This window comes from Rhinolophus ferrumequinum (genome assembly GCF_004115265.2).
Source record: "Rhinolophus ferrumequinum isolate MPI-CBG mRhiFer1 chromosome 13 unlocalized genomic scaffold, mRhiFer1_v1.p Super_scaffold_3, whole genome shotgun sequence".
Lineage (NCBI taxonomy): Eukaryota > Metazoa > Chordata > Mammalia > Chiroptera > Rhinolophidae > Rhinolophus > Rhinolophus ferrumequinum.
In genome coordinates this window covers 2,698,590-2,722,108 of record NW_022680356.1, presented here as the reverse complement: position 1 = coordinate 2,722,108, position 23,519 = coordinate 2,698,590, and the positions used below count along the sequence as shown (strand labels likewise).

The 23,519-nt window shown below is 42.6% G+C and overlaps 1 protein-coding gene across 3 annotated transcripts in view; it reads left to right on the top strand.

The window, feature by feature from the left end:
- Positions 1-15,021: 15,021 nt before the first annotated feature.
- Positions 15,022-23,519, top strand: part of TMEM131 (transmembrane protein 131) — a 170,836-nt gene continuing 162,338 nt past the window's right edge. For 2 of the 3 annotated variants that reach the window (XM_033100884.1, XM_033100885.1), the window contains exon 1: positions 15,022-15,306. In XM_033100884.1, the coding sequence (XP_032956775.1) occupies positions 15,126-15,306 (181 nt within the window). In that variant the 5' untranslated portion in view covers positions 15,022-15,125. The remainder of the gene's footprint in view (positions 15,307-23,519) is intronic. The other variant, XM_033100887.1, reaches the window with a different exon arrangement.

Genomic DNA, 23,519 nt, shown 5'->3' with positions numbered 1-23,519 from the left:
AGTACAGATCTTTTACTTCTTTGGTTAAATTTATTCCCAGGTATTTTATAGTCTTTGGAGCGATTGTAAATGGGATTGTTTTTTTAATTTCTCCTTCTGATGTTTTATTATTGGTATATACAAATGCAACTGATTTCTGAATATTAATTTTGTATCCTGCTACTTCACTAAATTCATCTATCAGCTCTAATAGCTTCTTGGTGGAGTCTTTAGGGCTCTCTATATATAGTATCATATCATCTGCATTCAATGATAACTTTACTTCCTCCTTACCAATTTGGATGACTTTTATTTCTTTTTCTTGTCTGATTGCTGTGGCTAGAACTTCCAGCACTATGTTGAATAGAAGCGGAGATAGTGGGCAACCTTGCCTTGTTCCTGATCTTAGGGGGAATGGTTTTAGCTTTTCCCCGTTGAGTATGATGTTAGCTGTGGGTTTGTCATATATGGCCTTTATTACGTTGAGATATGATCCCTCTATTCCCACTTTCTTAAGAGTTTTTATCATAAATGGCTGTTGGATTTTATCAAATGCTTTTTCTGCATCTATTGATATGATCATGTGATTTTTATTTTTCACATGATTTGTTTTTTATGTTTCATATGATTTTTATTTTTCACATGATTTGTTAATGTGGTGTATCACATTACTTGATTTGCGGATGTTGAACCACCCTTGCATACCAGGGATGAATCCCACTTGATCATGGTGTATGATCTTTTTAATGTATTGCTGAATTCTGTTCGCTAATATTTTGTTGAGGATTTTTGCATCTATGTTCATTAGAGATATCGGCCTGTAGTTTTCTTTTTTTGTGGTGTCTTTGTCTGATTTTGGGATCAGGATGATAGTGGCCTCGTAAAAAGTGTTTGGGAGTCTTCCTTCCTTCTGGATTTTTTGGAAGAGCTTGAGGAGAATCCGTGATAATTCTTTTTTGAACGTTTTGTAAAATTCACCTGTAAAGCCATCTGGTCCAGGGCTTTTGTTTGTTGGGAGACTGTTGATTACTGATTCAATTTCCGTGGTGGTAATCAGTCTATTCAGGTTTTCTGTTTCTTCCTGAGTTAGCCTTGGAAGGTTGTACGCCTCTAGAAAATTGTCCATTTCTTCCAGATTGTCAAATTTGTTGGCATATAGTTTTTCATAGTAACTTCTTAAAACTTTTTGTATTTCTGCAGTGTCAGTTGTCACTTCTCCTCTTTCATTTCTGATTTTATTAATTTGGGTCCTCTCTCTCTTTTTTTTAATGAGTCTGGCTAAATTAGGTTTGTCGATTTTGTTTATCTTCTCTAAGAACCAACTCTTGGATTCATTGATCTTTTGTATTGTTTTTCTGGTTTCTATTTCATTTATTTCTGCTCTGATCTTTATTATCTCCTTCCTTGTGCTCCCTTTGGGCTTATTTTGCTGTTCTTTTTCCAAATCCCTTAAATGTGAAAATAAACTGTTGATTAGTGATGTTTCTTGTTTCTTTAGGTAGGCCTGCAAAGCTATGAATTTCCCTCTTAGGACTGCTTTCGCGGCATCCCATAGATTTTGGGTCGTCGTGTTTTCATTTTCGTTTGTCTCGAGATATCTTTTGATTTCTTCCTTGATCTCCTGCTTGACCCTTTCATTACTTAGTAATAAGTTATTCAGCCTCCATGAATTGGTGTGTCTTCCAGTTTTTTTCCTGTAGTTCATTTCTAATTTCATAGCATTGTGATCAGAGAAGACAACTGGTATGATTTCAATTTTCTTAAATTTATCAAGACTTGTTTTGTGGCCTAACATATGATCTATCTTGGAAAATGTTCCATGTGCACTTGAGAAAAACGTGTATTTTGCAGCATTGGGGTGAAATGTTCTGAAAATATCGATTAAATCCAAGTGGTCCAATGTATCATTTAAGGCTGTTGTTTCCATATTGATTTTCTGTCTGGAAGACCTGTCCCTTGTTGTCAGAGGTGTGTTGAAGTCCCCTACTATAATAGTGTTACTGTTGATCTCTGTCTCTATATCAGTCAGTACCTGTTTTATATATTTAGGTGCTCCTATGTTGGGTGCATAGATGTTTACTAGGGTTATGTCCTCTTGTCGGATCGATCCCTTTATTATTATATAGTGCCCATCTTTATCTTTTAGTATGTTCTTCATTTTAAAGTCTATTTTGTCAGATATAAGTATTGCAACTCCAGCTTTTTTCTCGTTTCCATTTGCATGAAATATCTTACTCCAACCCTTCACTTTCAGCCAGTGTGTGTCTTTTGTTCTGAGGAGAGTCTCTTGTATACAGCATATACAAGGGTCTTGCTTTCTTATCCAGTCAGCCACCCTATGTCTCTTGATTGGAGCATTTAATCCATTTACATTTAAAGTGATTATTGATAGGTACATAGTTATTGCCATTTTTAAATTTGTAGTTAGGTTGTTTTGATCTTTCTTCTATTTACAGAAGTCCTTTTAGTATTTCTTGCAATGCTGGCTTGGTTGTAATAAATTCCTTTAGTTTATTTTTTTCTGGAAAGCTCTTTATCTCTCCATCAACTTTAAATGATAGCCTTGCTGGATAAAGCAATCTAGGTTGTAGGCCTTTGTTTTCCATCACTTTGAGTATCTCCTGCCACTCCCTCCTGGCCTTCAATGTTTCTGTAGAAAAATCATTTGATAGTCTTATGGGAGTTCCCTTGTATGTAACCCTCTGTCTTTCTCTTGCTGCTTTTAGGATTCTCTCTTTGTCTTTAAGCTTTGCCATTTTAACTATAATGTGTCTTGGTGTGGACCTGTTTGGGTTAATCCTGGTTGGAACTCTCTGCACTTCCTGGGCTTGTATGTTGGTTTCCTTCATCAGGTTGGGGAAGTTTTCAGACATTATTACTTCAAATATGTTCTCAATCCCTTGCTTACTCTCTTCACCTTCTGGTATTCCTATGATGCGCATGTTGTTGCGCTTGATGTTATCCCAGAGGTCTCTTAAGCCATCCTCATTGTTTTTGTTCTTTTTCTTTCTGTTGTTCCGTTTGGGTGATCTCTGCTACCTTGTCTTCTAGGTCGCTGATTCGATCCTCTGCTTCATCTAGCCTGCTGGTAATTCCTTCCAGTGAGTTCTTAATTTCGGTAATTGTGTTCTTTAGTTCTAACTGGTTGTTTGTTATGATTTCTACATCCTTCTTTATGTTTTCTCTAAGCTCATTCGTTATGATTTCTACATCCTTCTTTATGTCTTCTCTAAGCTCCTTAAACATTCTTATCACCAGTGTTCTGAACTCTGTCTCTGAAAGGTTGGTTACGTCTGCTTCATTTGGTTCCAGTTGTGGAGGCTTCTTCTGTTCTTTTATTTGGGACGTTTATCTTTGTTTCCCCATTCTGGCTGACTGTGTTTATTTTGATATATTAGGTAGATCCCCTAGAGTTCTTAGTTCTTGCTAGGTTATCTTATGTAGTATGTGTCCTTTATATTTGACTCGCACCACGTCGTCCTCCTCTGCATGTGCTCCAAAGGTGACTCTTGTGTTGTGTACACTGTCCCGTTCAAGAAGATCTTTAATTGCTTTTTGCTTGTGAGTAGGTGGGGTTAACTCCTGGGCTGACCCGTTGTGAGACTTGGCTCTGCCCCCCGCAGGGCGCTCTGCTGTGTGAGGGTTGACCACCCAAATGAGGTTTGGCCACTATGGGCTCCAGTGCCTGCAGAGAACCCCCTCTGGGTGTGTGACTTGTAGGTCAAACCCGGCGGTACTCCGGTTTGGTCTGGAGTTGGCCCCTGGATATGCTGAATCCCGTGCCTCTCAAGCTGGGCCCCGGCAGGGCAGTTTCAGAACAAAGCAAATCACCAAGCACAACAGCAACGACAACAGCAAAGAAAAAAATCAAGTACATTCACATGCAAAAAACAGCTGATAACCCCCACTCGACACAGGCAAAGATATCAAAGATATAAAGACAAAGCAAAACAAAACAAAACAGAGTAAAACAAAAAGCAGCGACAGTCTAGGCCTAAGCCCACCAAGCAATGTCCAGGTTGTCCTCTGCTGTACCAAAGAGCCCCCTGCTTATTGCGCAGGCAGAGCCGGTCACCTGGTGCCCAGAGTGACTTTGGGACTGCAGACTTAAATGCGTGGGCCTGAGGGGTCTGGATGAAAGTTTTTACAAATTCAGTGCAGTTTCTGCCCTTGCCTGCACATATGCACACTGAGAGTAGCACCACCAGCCCCATGTCCAGTACTCCTGAGTCTTAGGGCACTTCTTCAGTGTGCGTGTGTATGGGGGGGTGCGGGCGGGAGATTTCTGATCTGCTGACCGTGCCTCTTAAGCTGGGCCCCGGCAGGGCAGTTTCAGAACAGAGCAAATCACCAAGCACAACAGCAACAACAACAACAAAGAAAAAAATCAAATACATTCACATGCAAAACCACCTGATAACCCCCACTCAACACAGGCAGAGATATCAAAGATATAAAGACAAAGCAAAACAAAACAAAACAAAGCAGAACAAAAAGCAGCGACAGTCTAGGCCTAAGCCCACCAAGCAATGTCCAGGTTGTCCTCTGCTGTACCAAAGAGCCCCCTGCTTATTGCGCAGGCAGAGCCGGTCACCTGGTGCCCAGAGTGACTTTGGGACTGCAGACTTAAATGCGTCGGCCTGAGGGGTCTGGATGATAGTTTTTACAAAGTCAGTGCAGTTTCTGCCCTTGCCTGCACATATGCACACTGAGAATGGCACCACCAGTCCCGTGTCCAGTACTCTTGAGTCTTAAGGCACTTCTTCAGTGTGTGTGTGTATGGGTGCGGGCGGGAGATTTCTGATCTGCTGAAAGCCCAGAGCTGCGCCTGCCTCACTGCTGATCTCCGGGTGTGTCTCTGCAGCTGCACCCGCCCCGCCCTAGGCAGGCCAGAAAGGGTGGGGGCTGGGGATGGGGGGGTCTTCACTCTCCCAGCCCAGCCACGCGTCACCCTCTTCCCGCAGGCCAGAAAAGGTGGTGGCTGGGGGTGGAGGAGTCTCTTCTCTCCTAGCGCAGCCAAAATCACACACAGTTCCCAGTCTCCCTGGGTCAGGGCTGCCCGTCAGGCTTCCCAGAGCCTGAGCACTACGGCTCCTCTGTAATCTGACACTACTCCTCATTTCAGGGGCCGGTTTAAGTCTCTGGAAGGGCGGAGTAGGATTGGAAGAGCGGGTCGGGGGAGGGGCCCAGGTATGGAGACTGTGTTCTTTGTCCGCCCTAGGGCCCTCTGGCCGCCCTCCCGGCGGGAGAAATCAGCCGTGGGACGCAGGGAAAGAGCCCCCCTCCTGGTCTCTGTGCTCTCCGTTCCGCCCTGGGATCCCATGCGTGCCCGGAACTGCGGGTGCCACCTCGGTTTTCGGTTTTCGCCCCCGCCAGCTGAGACTCCGCTGCGGGCTGGGATCTCCCGTCGCTGCCGGCCGGGCGTTTTCACTCCGCTCCTCTTTTTCCTTCCCCTGCTCGCCCAATTAGCGCACCTTCAAGTACTCCTTAGCTTCAAGTAATCCACGAATCTCCCTGCTGTTCTGTGTGATGAGCAAAGAGTTCTTTGATGGGTTATAGGTCTTGTTTGCAACAAGATCCGGAGGAGAACTCAGAAAGTGCGCCCTGCTGCCGCCATTCCTATGACGTCACCTCTTGTTGTTAACTTTTTATTATGGAAAATTCCAAGCATACCTAAAAGTAGAGAGACATACCTAAAAGGAGTGAACCACCACACACCGAGCACCCAGCTTCAACAGCAACCAATTCATGGCTAATCTTTCATCTGTAACCCTACCCAGAACCCCCACTGACCCTGTAGATTATTTTGAAGCAAATGCCATCAGATCATTTCATTTATAAATATTTCAGTGTGTATTTTTAAAAGATAAGATTTCTTTTGAAAAATCCATAATAATCACGATCACACCTAAGATAATTAACAATTATTCATCAAAAATCCAGCCAGTATTCAAATGTTCCCTGTTTCTGCTTTTTTAATGTACAAACTCTTAGTAGAATTTGGATTCCCCCCAACTGCTTTTAAAAGAATTCATATTTCAGTTGTGACTATATTCACCATAAAAATATATTAAATGAACAAACAAAAGAGTATAAATGGTAAAAACTCGAAGTTGTTCTCTACAACTTGATAATTCACGGTAAACTGAAAGCAGTTTCCATCATCTTTTCTCAGACTGCTGTTTCTTATTTTCCAAGAAGAAAAGAAAAGAAGTTAAATAATCCCACCTCTCTCCTTCCAGACACAGGAAGGGTTCCACCTCCCCAGTCCCTTGAAGTTAGGTGTGTTAGCATCAGATAATTCAATTGCCATTATGAGACGCCCCCCCACCCCAGCCCACCACCCCCACACCAGAAGCATCTTTTCACTTTGCTACAGTGACTCAGGTTACCCCATGAGCCAGTCCTGGATGGACATGTAGGGGAAGAGAAAAACAAATCTGTTGATTTAAGTGATGAAGGTTTTGAAGTTGTTTGTTATCACAGCCTAACCTGGCCTCCCCTGACTCATGTAAAGTGCTTAGGATTGAGTAGGTGACTTCCAGGAGGCTCAAGCTATGGCTGATAACGATTTAGTGAGACTCTTAAGGGATCATTTGAGTTTCTTCCAATGATATTACTGAATTGATATGTGCTATCATTTAGGTAGAGTAGTGGTATTTTAATTCTTTAGTCTTGACATTATTAGAATACATTATTACAATACAACGATTAATACAATACTTTTAAGAGCACTCTGCTAGACATATAAGATATTAAATTAAATGGACTTAAAGATGAAGCAAAAGCTGAAACCCTGGCCCAGGGAGTCATGTCTCGGCCCTGCCATTATCTTGAACAGGTCCCTTCATTGATGGGCCTCAGTTTCCTTTTCTGTTATGATAATCATGATTACAGCAGTGACATTATTGAGCATCTGTCATGTGCTAGACAGTTCTATGAAACTTAGTTTACTAGGTCCTTACAGCTAGCCTTCAGTAGTCATTTTCACTTTTTTGTACGACGAGTAACTGTGGAAACTGAGATTTAGAGAGGCTGAGTAATTTGCCAAACAATAGCTGGAAGTGGAGGGTACGCTTCCAAAGCCAGCCTCAGCTAAATATTTAAGGTCTGTGTCTTGTTCTAAAATCCTATGGCTCAAATATATGGTGATGGAAGGAGAACTGACTCTGGGTGGTAAACACACAATTGGATTTATAGATGATGTAATACAGAATTGTACACCTGAAATCTATGTAACTTTACTAACAATTGTCACCCCAATAAACTTTAATTTAAAAAAATCCTGTGGATTTTGGTATGAGGTTATTTGCAACAAGTAAAACCACGTTGTCAAACAATAATAATATTTTCTTCAACAAAAAGAAGAGTTCTTTTATTTGCCATCAGATTTTCCATTGTGTGACAGAACGCATATTTTATGAAGATCAAGGGCTCTGCTATTTACCTTCCCTGGCCTGTGTACTATCAAAGGGGTTCAAAGCAGTAAACCTTCATGATAGAACACAGATGCTAACCGCAATGCAGACTAACTCTAAAACATGAATATTCGCCTTGAGCATTTCTTTGATGACATTTTTCTTTTAAGAGTAATTCAAAGACTTGTTAATTCGTGGTCATGAAGACATTTTACCAGCCATGCTTTGTGGTTTTAAAATACCAGACTTAAAATACCAAATTTAGCTTGTAGTTAAAATACCAGAAATTAAAATGATGACGTTTAGAGAAAGTAGAATTCACTTTATGGAAAACATTGCCCGGTCACCTGTGTGTGATAGCTGGAACACCTCTCAGGCTCCCTATCAAATGGCCAATTCTTTTTTTTTTAATTGTTTTCTTCAGTTACAGTTGACATTCAGTATTGTTTATATTAATTTCAGGTATACAGCATAGTGGTTACACATTTATATAATTTAAGAAGTGAGTCCCCTAATTAGTCTAGTACCCATGTGGCACTATACAAAGTGTGATTTAAAAAAATACAGTGAATGTTTAAATTTAAAAAAAATTATTACAGTAAAAGACACATTGCCATTAACCCTCTTCAAAATATTCCCCCTCGCTTTGAAAAGATTTATCCCATCATTCTTGCCACTTCCTGAAGCAGTTCTTCCTGAAGGAAGTCGTCTTTCGTGAGTATTGCGTTGTTGTGGCTGCCTCAATGTCCTGAATCGATTCAAAATGTTTTCTTTTATGGTCATTTTGACTTTGGAGAAGAGCCAGAAGTTGCGTGGTGCCAGATCCAGTGAATAAGGTGGATGAGGACACACCATAATATTTTTATTTGACAGAGATTGCCGTACCAGAGTGATGTGTGACACGGAGCATTGTCATGATGGAGGATGGAAACATTCCATGTTAATGCTTGTTCGTGATCCATGATTTACAGCACACTTTAAAACACATTTCTCAACTGTAGCTCACACCCAACTGACTGCATCGAACAAGTTGAAACTTGTCACACACTGTTAGTTACTACGGTTGGACACGCCACTTCCCGTATTGAAGAATCCTCGGCAGCAGCATTCATGAATTTTTTATCACACCTCATACATAGTTATTACAATATTGACTATATTTTCTATGCTATAATTTACATCCCTGTGACGATTTCATAACTACCAACTTGTACTTTGTAATCCCTTCACCTTTTTCATCCATCTCCCCAATGCAACCATCAGTTTGTTTTTTTGTATCTATTAATCTATTTATGTTTTGTTTATTTGTTTATTTTATTCTTTAGAGTCCACATATAAGTGAGATCATATTGTATTTATCTTTCTCTATCTGCTTATTTCACTTAGCGTAATACCTTCTAGGTCCATCGTGTTGTCACAAATGGTAAGATTTCATTCCCTTTTTTTATAGCCAAGCAATATTCCATCATATATATGTACCACCTCTTCTTTATCCAATTGTCTATTGATAGACACTTAGGTTGCTTCCATACCTTGGCTATTGTAAATAGTACTGCAATGAACTTAGGGGTGCATACGTCTTTTCAAATTGGTGGTTTTTATTTCTTTGGATAAATACCCATAAGGGGAATTGCTGGGTCACAAGATAGTTCTATTTTTAATTTTTTGAGGAAACTCCATACTGTTTTCCACAGTGGCCGCACCAATTTACAATCCCACCAACAGTGCACAAGGATTTCCTTTTCTCCACATCTGTGCCAAATGGCCAGTTCTTGATTCCTGATTTAAGGAACTCACCAGGCTTGGCAGAGAGAATTGTTTTTCCTGCCTCGTCTTCATCCCAGCAGTGGTCATTATTTTACTGCCGTACATTATTCATGTTTTAATTGGTGTTCTTCATTTCTGATCTCCATCTGAGCATCTTGAATATATTGGTTCTCACCTTCACTGATCATTCCTGGCATTTTTACAGTTACAGTTAAATAATAGAGAGAGATAGAAACAAAATGTCCTTCGATGCGTTGTTCAATGTACTTTTTCCCCCTGAATGATTTTCCAAGGCTGCTAATTACCACCCAAACGTGACATTTTCAGCACAATTGAATGATGGTTGAATTAGGTATCTTTAACATTGGTGTTTAGGAACATTCAGAAGTTTGGGACAACCTAAAATTCAATTTGAAAGTACTTACTGAGTACTAGAGAGGACAAAGATAGGGAGGAGAGGGAACAAGAAAAGTGCTGCAGGCATTCTCTGTCCTCAGAATATGACTTCTCTCCTTTTCATGGAAAGATCACTATGCCACATAAAACTTCTTACAAAGTCATAAGAGTAATAATAAGTCTTCTAGGAGAGAAAAAATTAGAGGTCCTGGGGCCTGTTGTGGATAATTTGAAATGGCAAGCTGAAATTTTGTTTTGTTTCAAACTAGGATGTTTACCATGAAAACATTTCTTAAGAGTGCTAGAAAGATTAATATAAACTTGTGAAATGTGCCAGTCAGCTTGGAAGGGGATTGTGGCACAAAACCATAGCTGATGCTGGCATCTAAATGCAATATGCTTATTGGTAGAGGTGTACACATGGTTGCGGTTATGGTCATTGATGAGGACATAGTTCATGTGAATTTTGGAAACCGCAAAGGAATCTAGTTTCATTGAGGAATATGTGAGTGAAGTGCTTCAAACAGGATGGCATCCAGACAGATAGCAAGCTCAGCCCCCACCTCACAAGCTACTGTCCTCGTCCTACAGCATGGACCTCTCTGTGTTTTATTTGCCTCACCTGAGGCTACAGCAATTTACCTAGTAAATTGAACACACCTAAACCTGGGGCTTGTGAGTTGATTTTATTTTTCTTTTTAACAATAATACCAAGGGAAACCTGCCAAGGAATAAGGTATACAGCAGACAAAATGGGCAGATTACTCTGCATATTGAAGAATATTGTCAATATGCTCCATTTCTTCTCATTCACTTGATTGCTGTGCGCTTTATTCATACTCTGAACTAGATCAAAGAGAAACAGAACTAAAAACAAAGAAAAATCAGTTGAAGACATTGAAAAGGCTGGATAAAGACAGAAATTTGTAGAACCCAGAATTGCCTTCATTTAATAATACTCCTTCTCTTTTCTACTTTGGTTCAGTCTCTCCTATTGTAGTTTGTATATGTCTATCTTATCCACTTGCTGATCTCTGTCTTTTGGTTCTATTTATCCATCCATCCATCCATCCATCCATCCATCCATCCATCCATCCATCCCATAAGTGTTACAGAGTGCCTAATATATTTAGAAGCTTGGGCTACATCAGTGAACAAAACAGATGAGCGTGATAGATAGATAATAATACCTAACAAATAAATAAATTATATAATTTATATAAAGTGACAAGTTTTATGGAAAAAGGGGGGAAATGAGCACAGGGTAAGGAGGCTTGGTCCTTGGGGGTATATTAAACTTCATTATTATCAGTGGTGATCAGAGTATGCCTCACCAAGAAGGGTATAGCTGAGCCGAGACTGAAAGGACGTGAGAAAGAGAGCCAGACAGAGAACTGTGGGAGAAAGCACTTCCAAGAGGGGGAAGGGCTCCAGCATACCTGCTATGTTTGAAGAACAAAACGGTGGTAGGTTCAGCTGAAACAGACTGAGCCTGGAGGAGTGCAGAGGAAATGGAAGTTAAAGGTCATGGGGAACCAGACCTCGAAGAGCCATGTGGGCCATCACGAGCTTTGGCTTTTACCCTGAGGTGGGAGCCACCAAGGGAGGGACATAGGACGTCCTATGTTTTAAATAGATCTCTCTGGCTTCCATGTTGACAAGAGACCATAAACATGCACATTTATGTCAAATTTAAAGCAAAGATGACCAGAACTCCAAAAAAAGTACAAAAAAATCAAAGCTGAGTGTATATAGTACTTGCCAGGCAGGGAAACACACCAGTGAAAAAGTTCAATGAGTTGGGAAAAGTCAAGGTTTTTTAAATATGAGAAAGTGGGAAGGAGGTTCATGTGGTTTTGCTAATCAAAGATTGGAAAACAGCTCTCAGGTAGAACAGTGTCAGATAAAAGAAGTCCTTTGTTCACGGGACAGGAACAAGTCTCCAGTTAGGTCTAACAAAGGTCTGGCCCAGGGGGTCACTCAGAGTTCACAGACCTTCATCAGCTTCTGTTGGCTTGAACCATTTGAGGCCCAACATGGCGTCCCATTTTGGTATCTCCTAGGCAAGTGCTGTAAGTAGAAAATTTTCCTTTTACAGTTGGAAGCAGGAAAACCTGTTAGGAAGCTCTTGCAGAAATCCAGGCAGAAGATGACAGGGCTCATTTCAGCCTGTACCAGGGAGGCGGTGAGAAGCAGTTCGATTCTGGATATATCTGGAGATGAATAAATCATGACTCCTGGGTTTTTGGCCTGTGCAACTGGATGGCTGGAGTTGTCCTGGAGATAGGAAAGCTGTGGGTGGAGCAGTCTGGGGAGAAGATTAGAAGTTCATGGGAGTTTAAGATGTCCTTTAGGTGCCTGAGTGGGGACAGCAAAAGAGACAGGTCTAGCTGGTAGCATAAACTTGGGGTTTGAAGGAGTGTAAGATGATGTTGAATGCCAGACCATGTGCACTCACCTAGGAAGACAGAGCCCTGGGCACTCCAGCAGGGTTTCCCCCTCCTGGTACACAATTTTAACTGATCATATTTTGATTATAATGAAAGTATTCTTGTAAGCCTCCTCAAATATTCTGTAGAATGAAGTGGGAATAGAAATCAATGGGTGATCTTTGAAACTCTCACTGTGCCTAACATGGTGTTTTGAAAAAAGTACTCAATAATAGCTATCTTTCACAATCTCCTGCTATGTGCCAGACACCTATGTTTACCAGCATATTTGCTTAATCTCTCCAAATTTATTAGATGTCATTTTACAGATAACGAACTGAGGCCAGAAAAGTTGAGTAAGTTGCCTAATGTCCTCCAGATAGTTAACAAAGGCAGGACTGGGGGTTAAGACTAAATTCATGAGTCCCTCTTAACTCTGCTTGCAATAGCAGTTTAATAATGTGGGTAGAGAGCAAAGCCAGTAGACGCTGAGGAGTGCCAATAGCTTGTAATTCCTGGCATAGATCAATTTCGTGTGACAGCCTTCAAACTTTAGAATATATCCAAATCACCCTGCAGGCTTGTTAGTCCACAGATTGCTGGACTCAACCCAGAGTTTCTGATTCCACAGGCCTGGGATGTGGCCGCCAGTGTGCAGCTCTACCAAGTTCCCAGGTGGTGCTGGCACTGCTGGTCTGGGGAGGACACTGAAAGCCACTGCATTGGCGGATTTTCCCTGACTCTGCTGGCGACATAGGCTGCCTCCACCTGCCCAATGCCCAGGTCTCTCTAATTCCCAAAAGGGGAGGAGGGAGTTCACAGCCAGAACTTCAGAAGGGCCACTGGGGATACTTCCCTCAGTTTTGACTAACAGCTTGCTCCTTCCCCAGGCACAAAGCTGTTGGGGGAGAAGGAATGAAGGAGTGACGGTGGCTCAATTCCAGGTATTCTCCAATACACTTTTACCAATCTGTGTAGTAGGAGTCCTTCTTCTTTTATTATTATTCTCCCAGCAGTCTCATTGTCCTTTCCTGGGAACGAACTTTATCATCACCCCTCCAGTTCCCACTGTCTATCAGGCACAGGGGAGGTTCAGGTATGATGGGCCCTAAAAGCTTACACAACTACTGAGGGGAGCCTTTTAAGAACAAGAATGCAAGCTTATTTTTACACAATGAGTGCGGGGCTTTTGAAGGAAATTGTGCAAGAGAGGTGCCCTACAGCTGAAGCTTCATTACCTTCATGGGAAATCGGAGTCTGATCAAACGTGTCTACATCTGAACTCCAGTTATAGCCATATGCACATTGTTTCCCATGGGTCTCCTGAGCCTCAGACTAATCAGAGGACATGGCTGATTTCCGATTAAGAGAACCTGAGCATTTCCTGGTTGGAGAGGCTTGTCTGCCCTGAACCTAGGAATGACAAAGGGCTGCTGACTCCTGGAACCACACCTCGGAATGCGAGCTTGACCCAGCTGAGACACTCAGACCCTTACCGCTTTAGGCAGCTCTTTGCCTCTCTTGCCCTAGGCATATACAAGTAGGGAAAAGCCAGCTTAGAGATAATTATTCCTATCTTATTACATCAAGAACAAAATTTGAGCACTCAATTTTAACACTAATATTCAGAAAAATGAAACTACTTTTCAAAGTCATTGGGTAAGTCCATTAAAAAATTAATTAATTTATAAATAAAATAAGTGCTTGCTTGACAAAGACTACTGCCTAGGGTAGCACTTGGCGTTCCTTTTGTTAAGTCTTTCTGAAATCTTATTTTCCTTTGTACTTTAAGTCATATGAGAGGCGATCTTAGGCTTAAAAATACATAGATTCACTCAACAAATACTTTGAAGCATAAGTAAATGGCTCTGGAGTTAGGGAAAGCTATTAAAATAGCGTTAGGAGTTTAGGGGAAGTTACTGAGTGAAGAGCTCCCTCAAGGAGCTTAAATTAAGTTTTGGAGAGAAGAGCCAGGCACATCCAAGAACCTCAACCTAAGGGGAAAGGATATCTAAGAGGCGTGAGATGGCTTCCTGATGGAGACTAAAGGAGATGACGTGTGATTTGGGCCTTGAGGGAGTATGTGAACTAAACGTCTTAAGGATCTTTACAAGGCGGAGAAAGCCGGCAGGGCCACTGGACACTTTTCTAGAGAACAATCTGCCCCTTCCCTCTGGGGTCACTGCTGCTTTATACACACAGAGCAGAGTGGCCACAATCCAGGGGCAAGAGGATTCCAGGAAGCACTCCGGGGTAGTGTCTATAGGATGATTCAAAGACGAACAGAGCAAGTCTCCGTCGTCCAGGAAGCGCCACCAGTAACTGAACCACGCCCGGGGTAGTCTCCAATCGGCTAAGAGGCGAAGGTGCGACCCGGGGGGGCGTCACTGGAATGGATTTTCCCCGCTGGGGCACACTCAGTCCTCTGGAAGGCTCTCACATTGCAGCGCGGAAGAAGTGGGCGCAGGTACACGCTTGGAACAGGGGCGGGGCCTCCTCCAGCGCCCCGCAGCCCCGCCCCCGCCCCGCCCATACGCCACGGCGGCTGCGCGGAGGAGCCTGGTCTCGACGTGATCGCCGTCACTGCCTTCGCGAATCGTGTATCGCCATCATAAGTCCTGGCAGCCGGACCGGGCTGCCTCTCTCCTCCTGCCCGCGGGGCAGTGGTGACGGGTTGGGGTTGTGCTGCCCCGCCCCATCTGGCGGGTGGAGCCGTGGGCCTCCGAGAGCCGGTCGAGGGGTTCGGACCCACGGCGTTAGGGGCGGACAGCTGAGCGGAGGGCCCCCAGGGGAACAGCACGGCGGGGGCGGTGCCCAGGGCCGCGCCCCGCCCCTCGCAGGCCAGCGCCGGGAGCCGGGGGCTCTTGCCCGTTTCCAGTATGGCCGCCCGCCGTGTTTGACCCGCGGCCTCTCCGCTTCGACTCCTCGCAGGCGATGCCGAGGCCGCGGCAGTGACTGACACTTTCGCCCACACGCACGCACGGACCCAGACCCACGCCGGGAGCCTGAGCCCTGGGCCCGCCGCCACTCTCGCCCCCGGCGCCGCCGCCCCAGCCCGGACCACGGCTCCCGCGCCGCCGCCACGCCGAGAAGGGCCGCGCCGAACCTCGAGCGCGGCGGCCCCCGGCCGGCAGGGATGGGGAAGCGGGCGGGAGGAGCAGCTGGAGCCGCCGCCGCCGCCTCCACATCCGCCGGGGCCGGTCTGGAGCCCGCGGCGGGCCGCGGCGGAGGTCCGCGGAGCGCAGCCGCGGGCCTCCTAGGAGCGCTGCACCTGGTGATGACCCTCGTTGTGGCCGCGGCGCGGGCCGAGAAGGAAGGTGGGTGTCACCGGCCGGCGTTTTCCCGGCCCTGCGCTGTCACTGCGTCCTCGCGGAGGCCGCTGCCGGGCTGTGACCGGGTGGCAGGGCCGCGCGGCGCGCGGGGCTCCGTCCGGCCGAAGTTGCCGGATCGAGCCCCGTCCCGAGCCGCGAACTTGTCGTTCATATGCCAGCTCGCGGCGTTGGCCGCACGGAGTTGCTCTTATTGTCCGTGATTCCTTCCCCTTGTCCTCCCCCTTGTCTCCTGTCACTGCCATTTCAAAACTTCCTGACTTCTCGGATATTCTTGCCACTTGGCCCACTCTGGGTGGGGTGGGAGCATATTTTTAGAGTTGGTAGCTGTTAATAGGCAAATTTTAGGACTTCCCCCCCCCCCCCGGTTGAGGTTTTAATAACGGCGTGCAAACAGAGCTCACTTTAAAATGTCGTAGTAAAAATAGCGAGACTGGTTGTTGGAAGGGTCAAAACACAGCTTACAACGTTTTACTTTGAATTTGTTCATCCATTGCTTGGAGAGGAATCTTGTTTCTTCAGCTTCTCTCTCCAGTATCTGTTTGCAGTGTTAATGGCTGTTTAGCTAACAATTTTCTTTAGACAGGTATATAACACAGTTCTATTCGCTTTCCATTAAGCTATTGAAAGTTTGTTTACATTTTTTTATTTTAAGATACTAATTGGGTGTCATTGTCGTAATGTGAAAGACATTAAAAACGAATGTCAAGTTTCCAGTTTGCAAACCTTTATAATTTACAGTTAAGGGCTGGCCCCTATTTTAAAAACTCATTAGTATTATATGACTGTAAATCGGTACTTTTATAAGGTTGAATATTATTTTGTAACCTAGAAGACCAAATCTGTCATTTTGTCGATACTACCTGTTTTTGAGCCTAGGGAAATGAGTCACGGAGCCTTTGTGAAGAAATCACTAAAAGTGAATGGTTTTTAAAAGCTAAGCAAAACTTGTTAGTTTAGCTTTTGTTTCACATTAAACTGCCACTGCAAGAAAATAATTTCTTGCCATGGTAAACTTTAGGGTTGATGTTCCACTTTGTGACTAAAGACACTTGCCTTTTATTGTTACTCAAAGCACCAGCAAAAGCAAACCAAATTAATGTTAAAGGGCAAATGTGCTTCAGTTTACTGTTCATTTTTGTTTAAAACATTACATTCCTTCATTTCACTCTCTAAGCAACCTTAGTCTGGGTTAACATAGGTGGAAATTATTCAGAGAATTACCATCTATGGAAAGGATTAATTTACAGAGGCAGGGTGATTTCCAGAATAAAATGTTGCTGTTTTAGGGCCATTGAGGCCCGGGGTCGTGGTCGTTCATGACAGGTTACACATCTGCAGTTGGTTGATTATTCTTGTGTGCTCACGCTCCCAGCACAGTCTGGCATGTCGCTGGTGTCTTGTAAGCCTGAAATAGTACCATAATGTCATGGGCATGTCCGCTGAAGTTTAAAGTTGGTCTCGGCAGGTACTGCGGCCTGACTTTTCTGTTCCTCGGTTACCTTGCACAGTGCCAGGCACAGTAGGCATTTAACATTTGTTTGAGTGAATAGCTATCTTCATGGGCCATTATTAGCACAGGGAAATAAAAGAATGATTGAGTCTAGTAAAACATGAAATTTGTATTATAATATTACCTGGCTGCGTATTTTTCCAAGAGCCATTTTATATGCTATCTCTTTGTATAGTTCAGTAAACAAATCCCTTTTTTAAGAAACGTCAGCCTAAATTATATTTGCTAATTTTCCATTTGCATAGTTTATAAGTTTTAGTGCACCTCTCTAGTACCCATAAATGTCAGGGTCAGGTTAGGAGAATACCTGCCAGGGTGTAAAGTATGAAAAGATGTGGTGTAATCAGCTAGTGGTCCTTGCGGAATCAGACATCTTGTGTCTGAACAATGTGAGGGTGCAAACTAGCTGTTCAGGTACTGATGGTGATTATACTAATAAAGAACACAGGCCTCCGCCCGTCATGAACGTGCCGGGATCAAATGCAATACTCCTGAAGGTAGCTCCACAAATGCCTGTGCTTTCAACCTTCCTACTGACCTAGTATTGTTTTTGTTTGAGTAAGTAGAGAAATGAGATTGATTTTCTTACATGATTGTGAAACCGTGAGTTTGGCATCTGATGGGGCACAAACACAATTGCCCCAAAAGGATGCTGTTGAGTTTTTTCAGTAAGTCTGGGCAGATTTCTGAAGGTAGCTGAATTCAGTTTATCTGTTGACACCCTGGGGATTTTTCTGTGCTTGCTTTTAAGTAATATCAACAAATTTACTTTTTCAAAGTTAAGATTTACCTGCAATTGTAATGATGTTTCTCTGGGTATTTTGTATGTTTATGTATTTTTTCCTCCTCTGCAGCAGAATTTCACTAGAAAAATCTTCAAAACAAAATAAAACTCGTTTTCTGCTGAAGAAAACCAGCAGAGATAGCTAGATTACCTGGTGCGGTTTTTGATGTTTGGGCTAGATGTTAATTTTCTTAAGCCAGAAGCACGAGCCATTCATTGTCTTAACATCCTATATGGCTAACATTGCTTTATCTTAACATCCATATTCAGTGATGTGTGGGGATGTGTTAGCACTAGTACAGAGAAAAGGGACCTTTGAGAATGTTTTGGTTGTGCCCTATAGTTTGTAAGGACTTTGAAGGAGTTGCCAGAGGTAGAAGTTACTATAATTATTACAAATAACTCATTTATTCTGGATTGGTGTCAATCTTTTTCTTGAAGCTAAGATCTAGATATTGAGGATAGTGAGAGGAGTGTGTGTGTGTGTGTGTGTGTGTGTGTGTGTGTGTGTGTTTAGTGAAATATATTAAAAATATATAGTGAAAATGTGTGAGATCTTAAATGTATAAATTTTAGTAGTATTTTGATTTATAAATCAGCTCATTATGACCAGCAAATAAGAACTTTTAAAAAAAGCATCACATGTCATGTAGTATAGTTTTCGTTGTGGAATGGGTTTATGGAAGGCATGGCTGTCCTTTAATTTATTATAAATAAAAAGGTACATTTTATGTATCTAGTGAGTGTAAAGTTGGATAAATTTTCAGGAATATGGTTGTTTTAGTCTGTGACAATTTAAATTTCAGTGTCACACATATTATTGAAACCAGAGGCCAACCCAGGCCGGGGCTCGCTCAGCCAGTAGACCGTCATAGGAGTTGGGTCATAGAATAAGCGTTTATTATCAGAGCACCGGTGGTCTGAGAAGGCAGCGGGTTAACACCTCCAAACACTGCCTTCACATTCTCAGACTGGCTGGGAGTAACCTGGGCGTTCCTCCAGAGGCTATCCCTCCCTCCAGCAATGTGATTCTCTGGTGGAGGCAGCAACCCTGGAACAATGATGGGAGTAGCCTGGTGGACCATTGAGATTGTGATCAATAAACCTAAGCGTGTATTAATCATAAGTTTCAGGATAGTTTTCTAAAACGGAACTGGGTGTGAGACTGGGGACCTCAAGCCCCAGGTGAGTGATCTATTGTTAAGCTATGGTAGGTCAAGGAAAAGTGAGGCCAGGGAGCGTGAGAAGCATCTACTATGGGGGTGCCAACTGGGCCCTGCTTCATTAGCATACATTGGTTGTCAATGGCAGGCAAAGTTTGGCCGACTTCATTAGGACTTTTAAATTTGTTTGCTATATACCGTACTTTAGTTTCATGAACACATTTTTGTTTTAAGGTGTATACATGACAAGTGCAGGAGGAGGCCACAGTAGCGTTTTATCTACAAAGCACATGAACACAGCCCTCAGGAGTAAAGGCCAGAAGAAAGATCAAAACCTCATTTGATTAGGTAATTTGCCCTGAGATGGTAGAATTGACTAGGAGTTGATACTTTTTTCTAATCAAAGTATTACTCTGTATAAATGTAAAAGTATTTTTTAAAGTGATTTTCTTACGAGTGAGATGTTTTATTCCTTTATGTGACTACTCTTTAGAGTCTGGTAAGCAGAATATTACTTCATTAATATGCTTTGCTAATGAACTTTAGTTGCTTTTACTAAAAGCCTTGGAATGCTGTAGTTGGAAAATGGTCCTCTTTCTCTTGCTAATGAATGTTTCCTGCTCTTTATAATCCTTGCAGAGGGTCCTCATAGACACTGCCAAAAAGATTGGCTTCTGGGAGTAGATATAAATCATCTAATTTGTTATCTAGAGTAGTAATGAAACTGCTCTTGGGCGAATGAAGTCCCTGCTGGGGGCTCCCGAGGTTCTCCATCGTCTGCCTATGGCTTCAGCTTGCTGACTGGCCTTGCCCGACCACTGGGAGGCTTTTCTGGGGCTGAATTTTCCCTTACTATCTGCTGCAGCCCCGCACTGTTGATAGCTGCTTCTTGGAACTTTTCTCCCTTGGTTTCTGGGACTTTGTACTTCTTGGTTATCATCCTGCCCTAGTGGTCAGTCAGTCACCCTTCTCCCGCTGCCCAGGGGATGTCTTCCTCATGCACATGTCTAGCAACCAATACACTCTGCATATGTCCAGAGCAGAATTAGCTTGGGCCATCTCCGGTTTCCCAGTTTTTATTAATGTCACGATTATTCTCTGCCACATTGGTCTCATTTTTGACCCTCTACCAGGTGGCGTCAATGCCTGTTGGTCAGCTCTCTCCTCTAGTCTCCAGCCTGGCATGCCGTAACTGGCTCTCACCTCGAACTTTCTCCATGTCTGTTCAGTCCTGCAATCCCCTGAGTTTGCGTTATCTCTGTCACTCATCTGTTCGTTTTGATGCTTAATCATGTATTGCCGCGTTTAGCTACTTAAATTATTTTGTGGATGTTATTCTTCGCCCAGACTGGAATTTCTGTAGGGCAGAACTCTGTCAACATCTGCAATGTGTACATAGCAGGCTTTCAGTTTGAAATGAAGATTTGCCTAATAACGACCTTCTCCTCCTTCTCAAACTTGAGATCTGGGTGGAGAGTCAAGAGTACAGGTAAAACTCTGAACTCAGATACAGATGTCCTTTGGAATTCTGCTGTCATAGGACGTAGGGTGATATTACTTTTTTCTTCCCTACGTGTTGCTTTCCCTTGTAACTAAAACAAGTAAGAAACACTTAATCTAAACCATCACTGTTGTAACTTTTGGATTTTAGGATTTCAGATTCTTATGAAACCCCAATTTATAGATCATGAAACAGTCACAGAGAAATTAAGTCATACTGGCAGACCTCGGCGATACTGCAGGTCTGATGCCAGGCCACCACAGTAAAGTGAGTTTAACCTTTTGGCTGGTGGAAGGTCTGGCCTTCAGTTTGTAAAAGCCAAACACCTGTGAAGCACAGGGCGGTGAAGTGCTATAAAAGGAGGTCTTCTGGATTCCCAAGGTAACAGAGCTGGTACCTAGGTAGTCGAGCCAGGATTCCAACCCAAGCCATCTGTCCCTAAGCCAAGCTGTAACCCTGAACGAGTCCTGAAGGCTGTGCACCACCTGGAGAAGGAGCAGACCTGCCAGTTGGTGCAAAACCAGTACATTAAGTATTCAGGTGAAGTGCTCTCATTGTCTTTAATGCCCTGACCATCCAGATCACTTTCTGTGGACTTGTTAACCATTAAAACAATCAGAGGCCATTCTGGGTCATGGACATTCTGAAAAGGAAGCCAAGGAGTCCAGGCACTATAAACCAGGGAACAGGTACTTGGTACTGGAAGCTGCCGGTTCTGCTCTTGATGTTTAGGTACCTGGTACATTGCTCAGGTTAGGTGAGGCCTGTTGCATTCTTTGAACATGGCTTAGTTTCACATTGGTGTGACAAGTTGGTCCAGACATGTGGTACAGTCTCAGATTGGCCCTGGCCTAAAAGGAACTGGAGGTCATCTGAAGGCTGGTAGTGTCATCAGCTTCTGAAACTCTCTTTCAGACAGAGGTCCGGGCACTCCAGCCATCCGTTTCTGGTTCTCTGTTCTTGCTTATGAGGGCGATTTTGGGTTAGGTGGTCATTAGTTCCATTTGTGCTCCTAGGTCAGTTTTCTTTCATACTGTGTGATTGCTTTGGAAAAATTTTCAGAAAGCCATACTTTTTGCTTGATTCATTTTGTTACATGTAACACCTAGGGCAAAGGTCTATGCCCAAGGTCTGGAGGATCCATGACATGGTCTGTCATGGTAGAGTCAGACCTGCTTTGTTTATATATTCCTATGTAATTGTGATAAAAAAAACCCCCACATAACAGAAAATTGACCATCTTGAGCATTTTTAGTGCACAGTTCAGTAGCGTTAAGTACACTCACGTCGTTGTGCTGCAGGTCTCCAGCACATTTGCGTTTTACGTAATGTAAACTCTGTGCCATTAAACAGAAGCTCCCCGCTTCTCTCTCCCTCCCAGCCCGTGGCAACCACCATTCTACTTTCTGCTTTTATGAATTTGGCTCCTTTGCACACCTCATAGAAGTGAAATCATGTAGGATTTGTCTTTTTCTGACTGGCTTATTTCAAGAGCACCATGTCCTCAAGGTTCACACGTGATGTAGCAGGTGACAGGATTTTTTTCCTTGTTAAGGCCGAGTAATCTATTGTATGTACAGACATTTCTCCATTTTGTTTATCCACTTATCTATCAATAGACGTTTGGGTTGCCTTCATGTTGTTGTGAGCAATACTGCTGTGAACATGGGTGTGCAAGTGTCTGCAAGATCCTGCTTTAATTCTTTTAATTCTTCAATTATGTACCCAGAAGTGGGGTTGCTGGATCATGTGGTAGTTCTATTTTTAATTTTTTGAGCAACTGCAATACTATTTTCCATAGCAGCCGTATCACTAACAGTGCACAGAGGTTCAGTTTCCAATCCCTCTAACAGTGTACGAAGGTTCAGTTTCTCCATATCCTTGCCAACACTTGTTATTTTGGGGTTTGTTTTTTTCATAGTGTTTTTTTAATAGTTTTTATAGTGGCCATCCTAATGGATGTGACGTTTTGGTTTGCATTTCTGTAATAATTAGTGAGCATTGCTGAGCGTTGCTACTTGTATATCTTTTTTTTTTTTTGGGCGTGAAATATCTATTCAAGCCCTTCGCCCATTTTTAAATTGGGTTATTTTTGTTGTTGCTGTTGAGTTGTAGGTGTTCTTTATATATTCTGGATATTAATCCCTTATCAAATAAATTATCTGGAAATATTTTCTGCCATTCCCTAGTTGCCTTTTCATTTTGTTGATTGTTTCTTTTTTTGTATAGAAGATTTTTAGTTTGACTTAATTCCATTCATCTATTTTTGCTTTTGTTGCCTGTGCTTTTGATGTCATATCCAAGAAAACATTGACAAATACAGCGTCATGAAGCTCTTCCCCTGTGTTTTCTTCTAGGAGTTTTACAGTTTGGGGTTTTACATTTTGTTTTGTAATCTGTTTTGAGTTAATTTTTGTCTATCATGTAAGATACAGGTCCAAAATCATTCTTTGCATGAGAATATCCAGTTTTCCCAGCACCATTTGTTGAAGAGACTCTCTCTTCCCCATTGAGTGGTCTTGGAGCCCTTGTATGAGATCATGTGACTATATATATGAGAGGTTATTTCTGGGCTCTCTTTTTCATTGGTCTGTGTGTCTGTCTTTATGCCAGTACATACTGTTTTGATTAGCTTTGTGATACGTTTTGAAATCAGGTCATGTGAGACCTCAAAACTTTGTTCTTTCAAGATTATTTTGGCTATTTGGGGTCCCTTGAGGTTCTGTATGTATTTTAGGATGGGTTTTTTTCTATTTATGCAAAAAATGCTGCTGTGGTTTGATAGCGATTGCCTTGAGCCTGTAGATTGCTTTGGGTCTTAACAGATATCTTAACAGTATCAAGTCTTCCAGTCCGTAAACATGGGCTGTCTTTCCATTTATCGTGTCTTGTTTAATTTCTTTCGGCAGTGTTTTGTAGTTTTCAGTGTACAAGTCGTTTTCCTCCTTGGTTATTAAATTTTTCCTAGATATTTTATTCTTTTTGATGCTATTGTGAATCAAACCTGTGTCTTTGAATAAATTATTTTAATCATTGTATGACTAAGAGTTATGAACATGTAGTTATTGATTAAAGAAGCCTACTCTGTTTGAAACAAAAAATTCTACGTGAAGTATTTTCTTAGATTACTTACCTGTAAAGTGAAATGTATTTTAAACTCTTAAATTCTAACAGTTTGGACTATTTTCTAAATCAGTTGTGACTGCAAAATATGACAATCTAACTTTAGTTCTTAAGAAC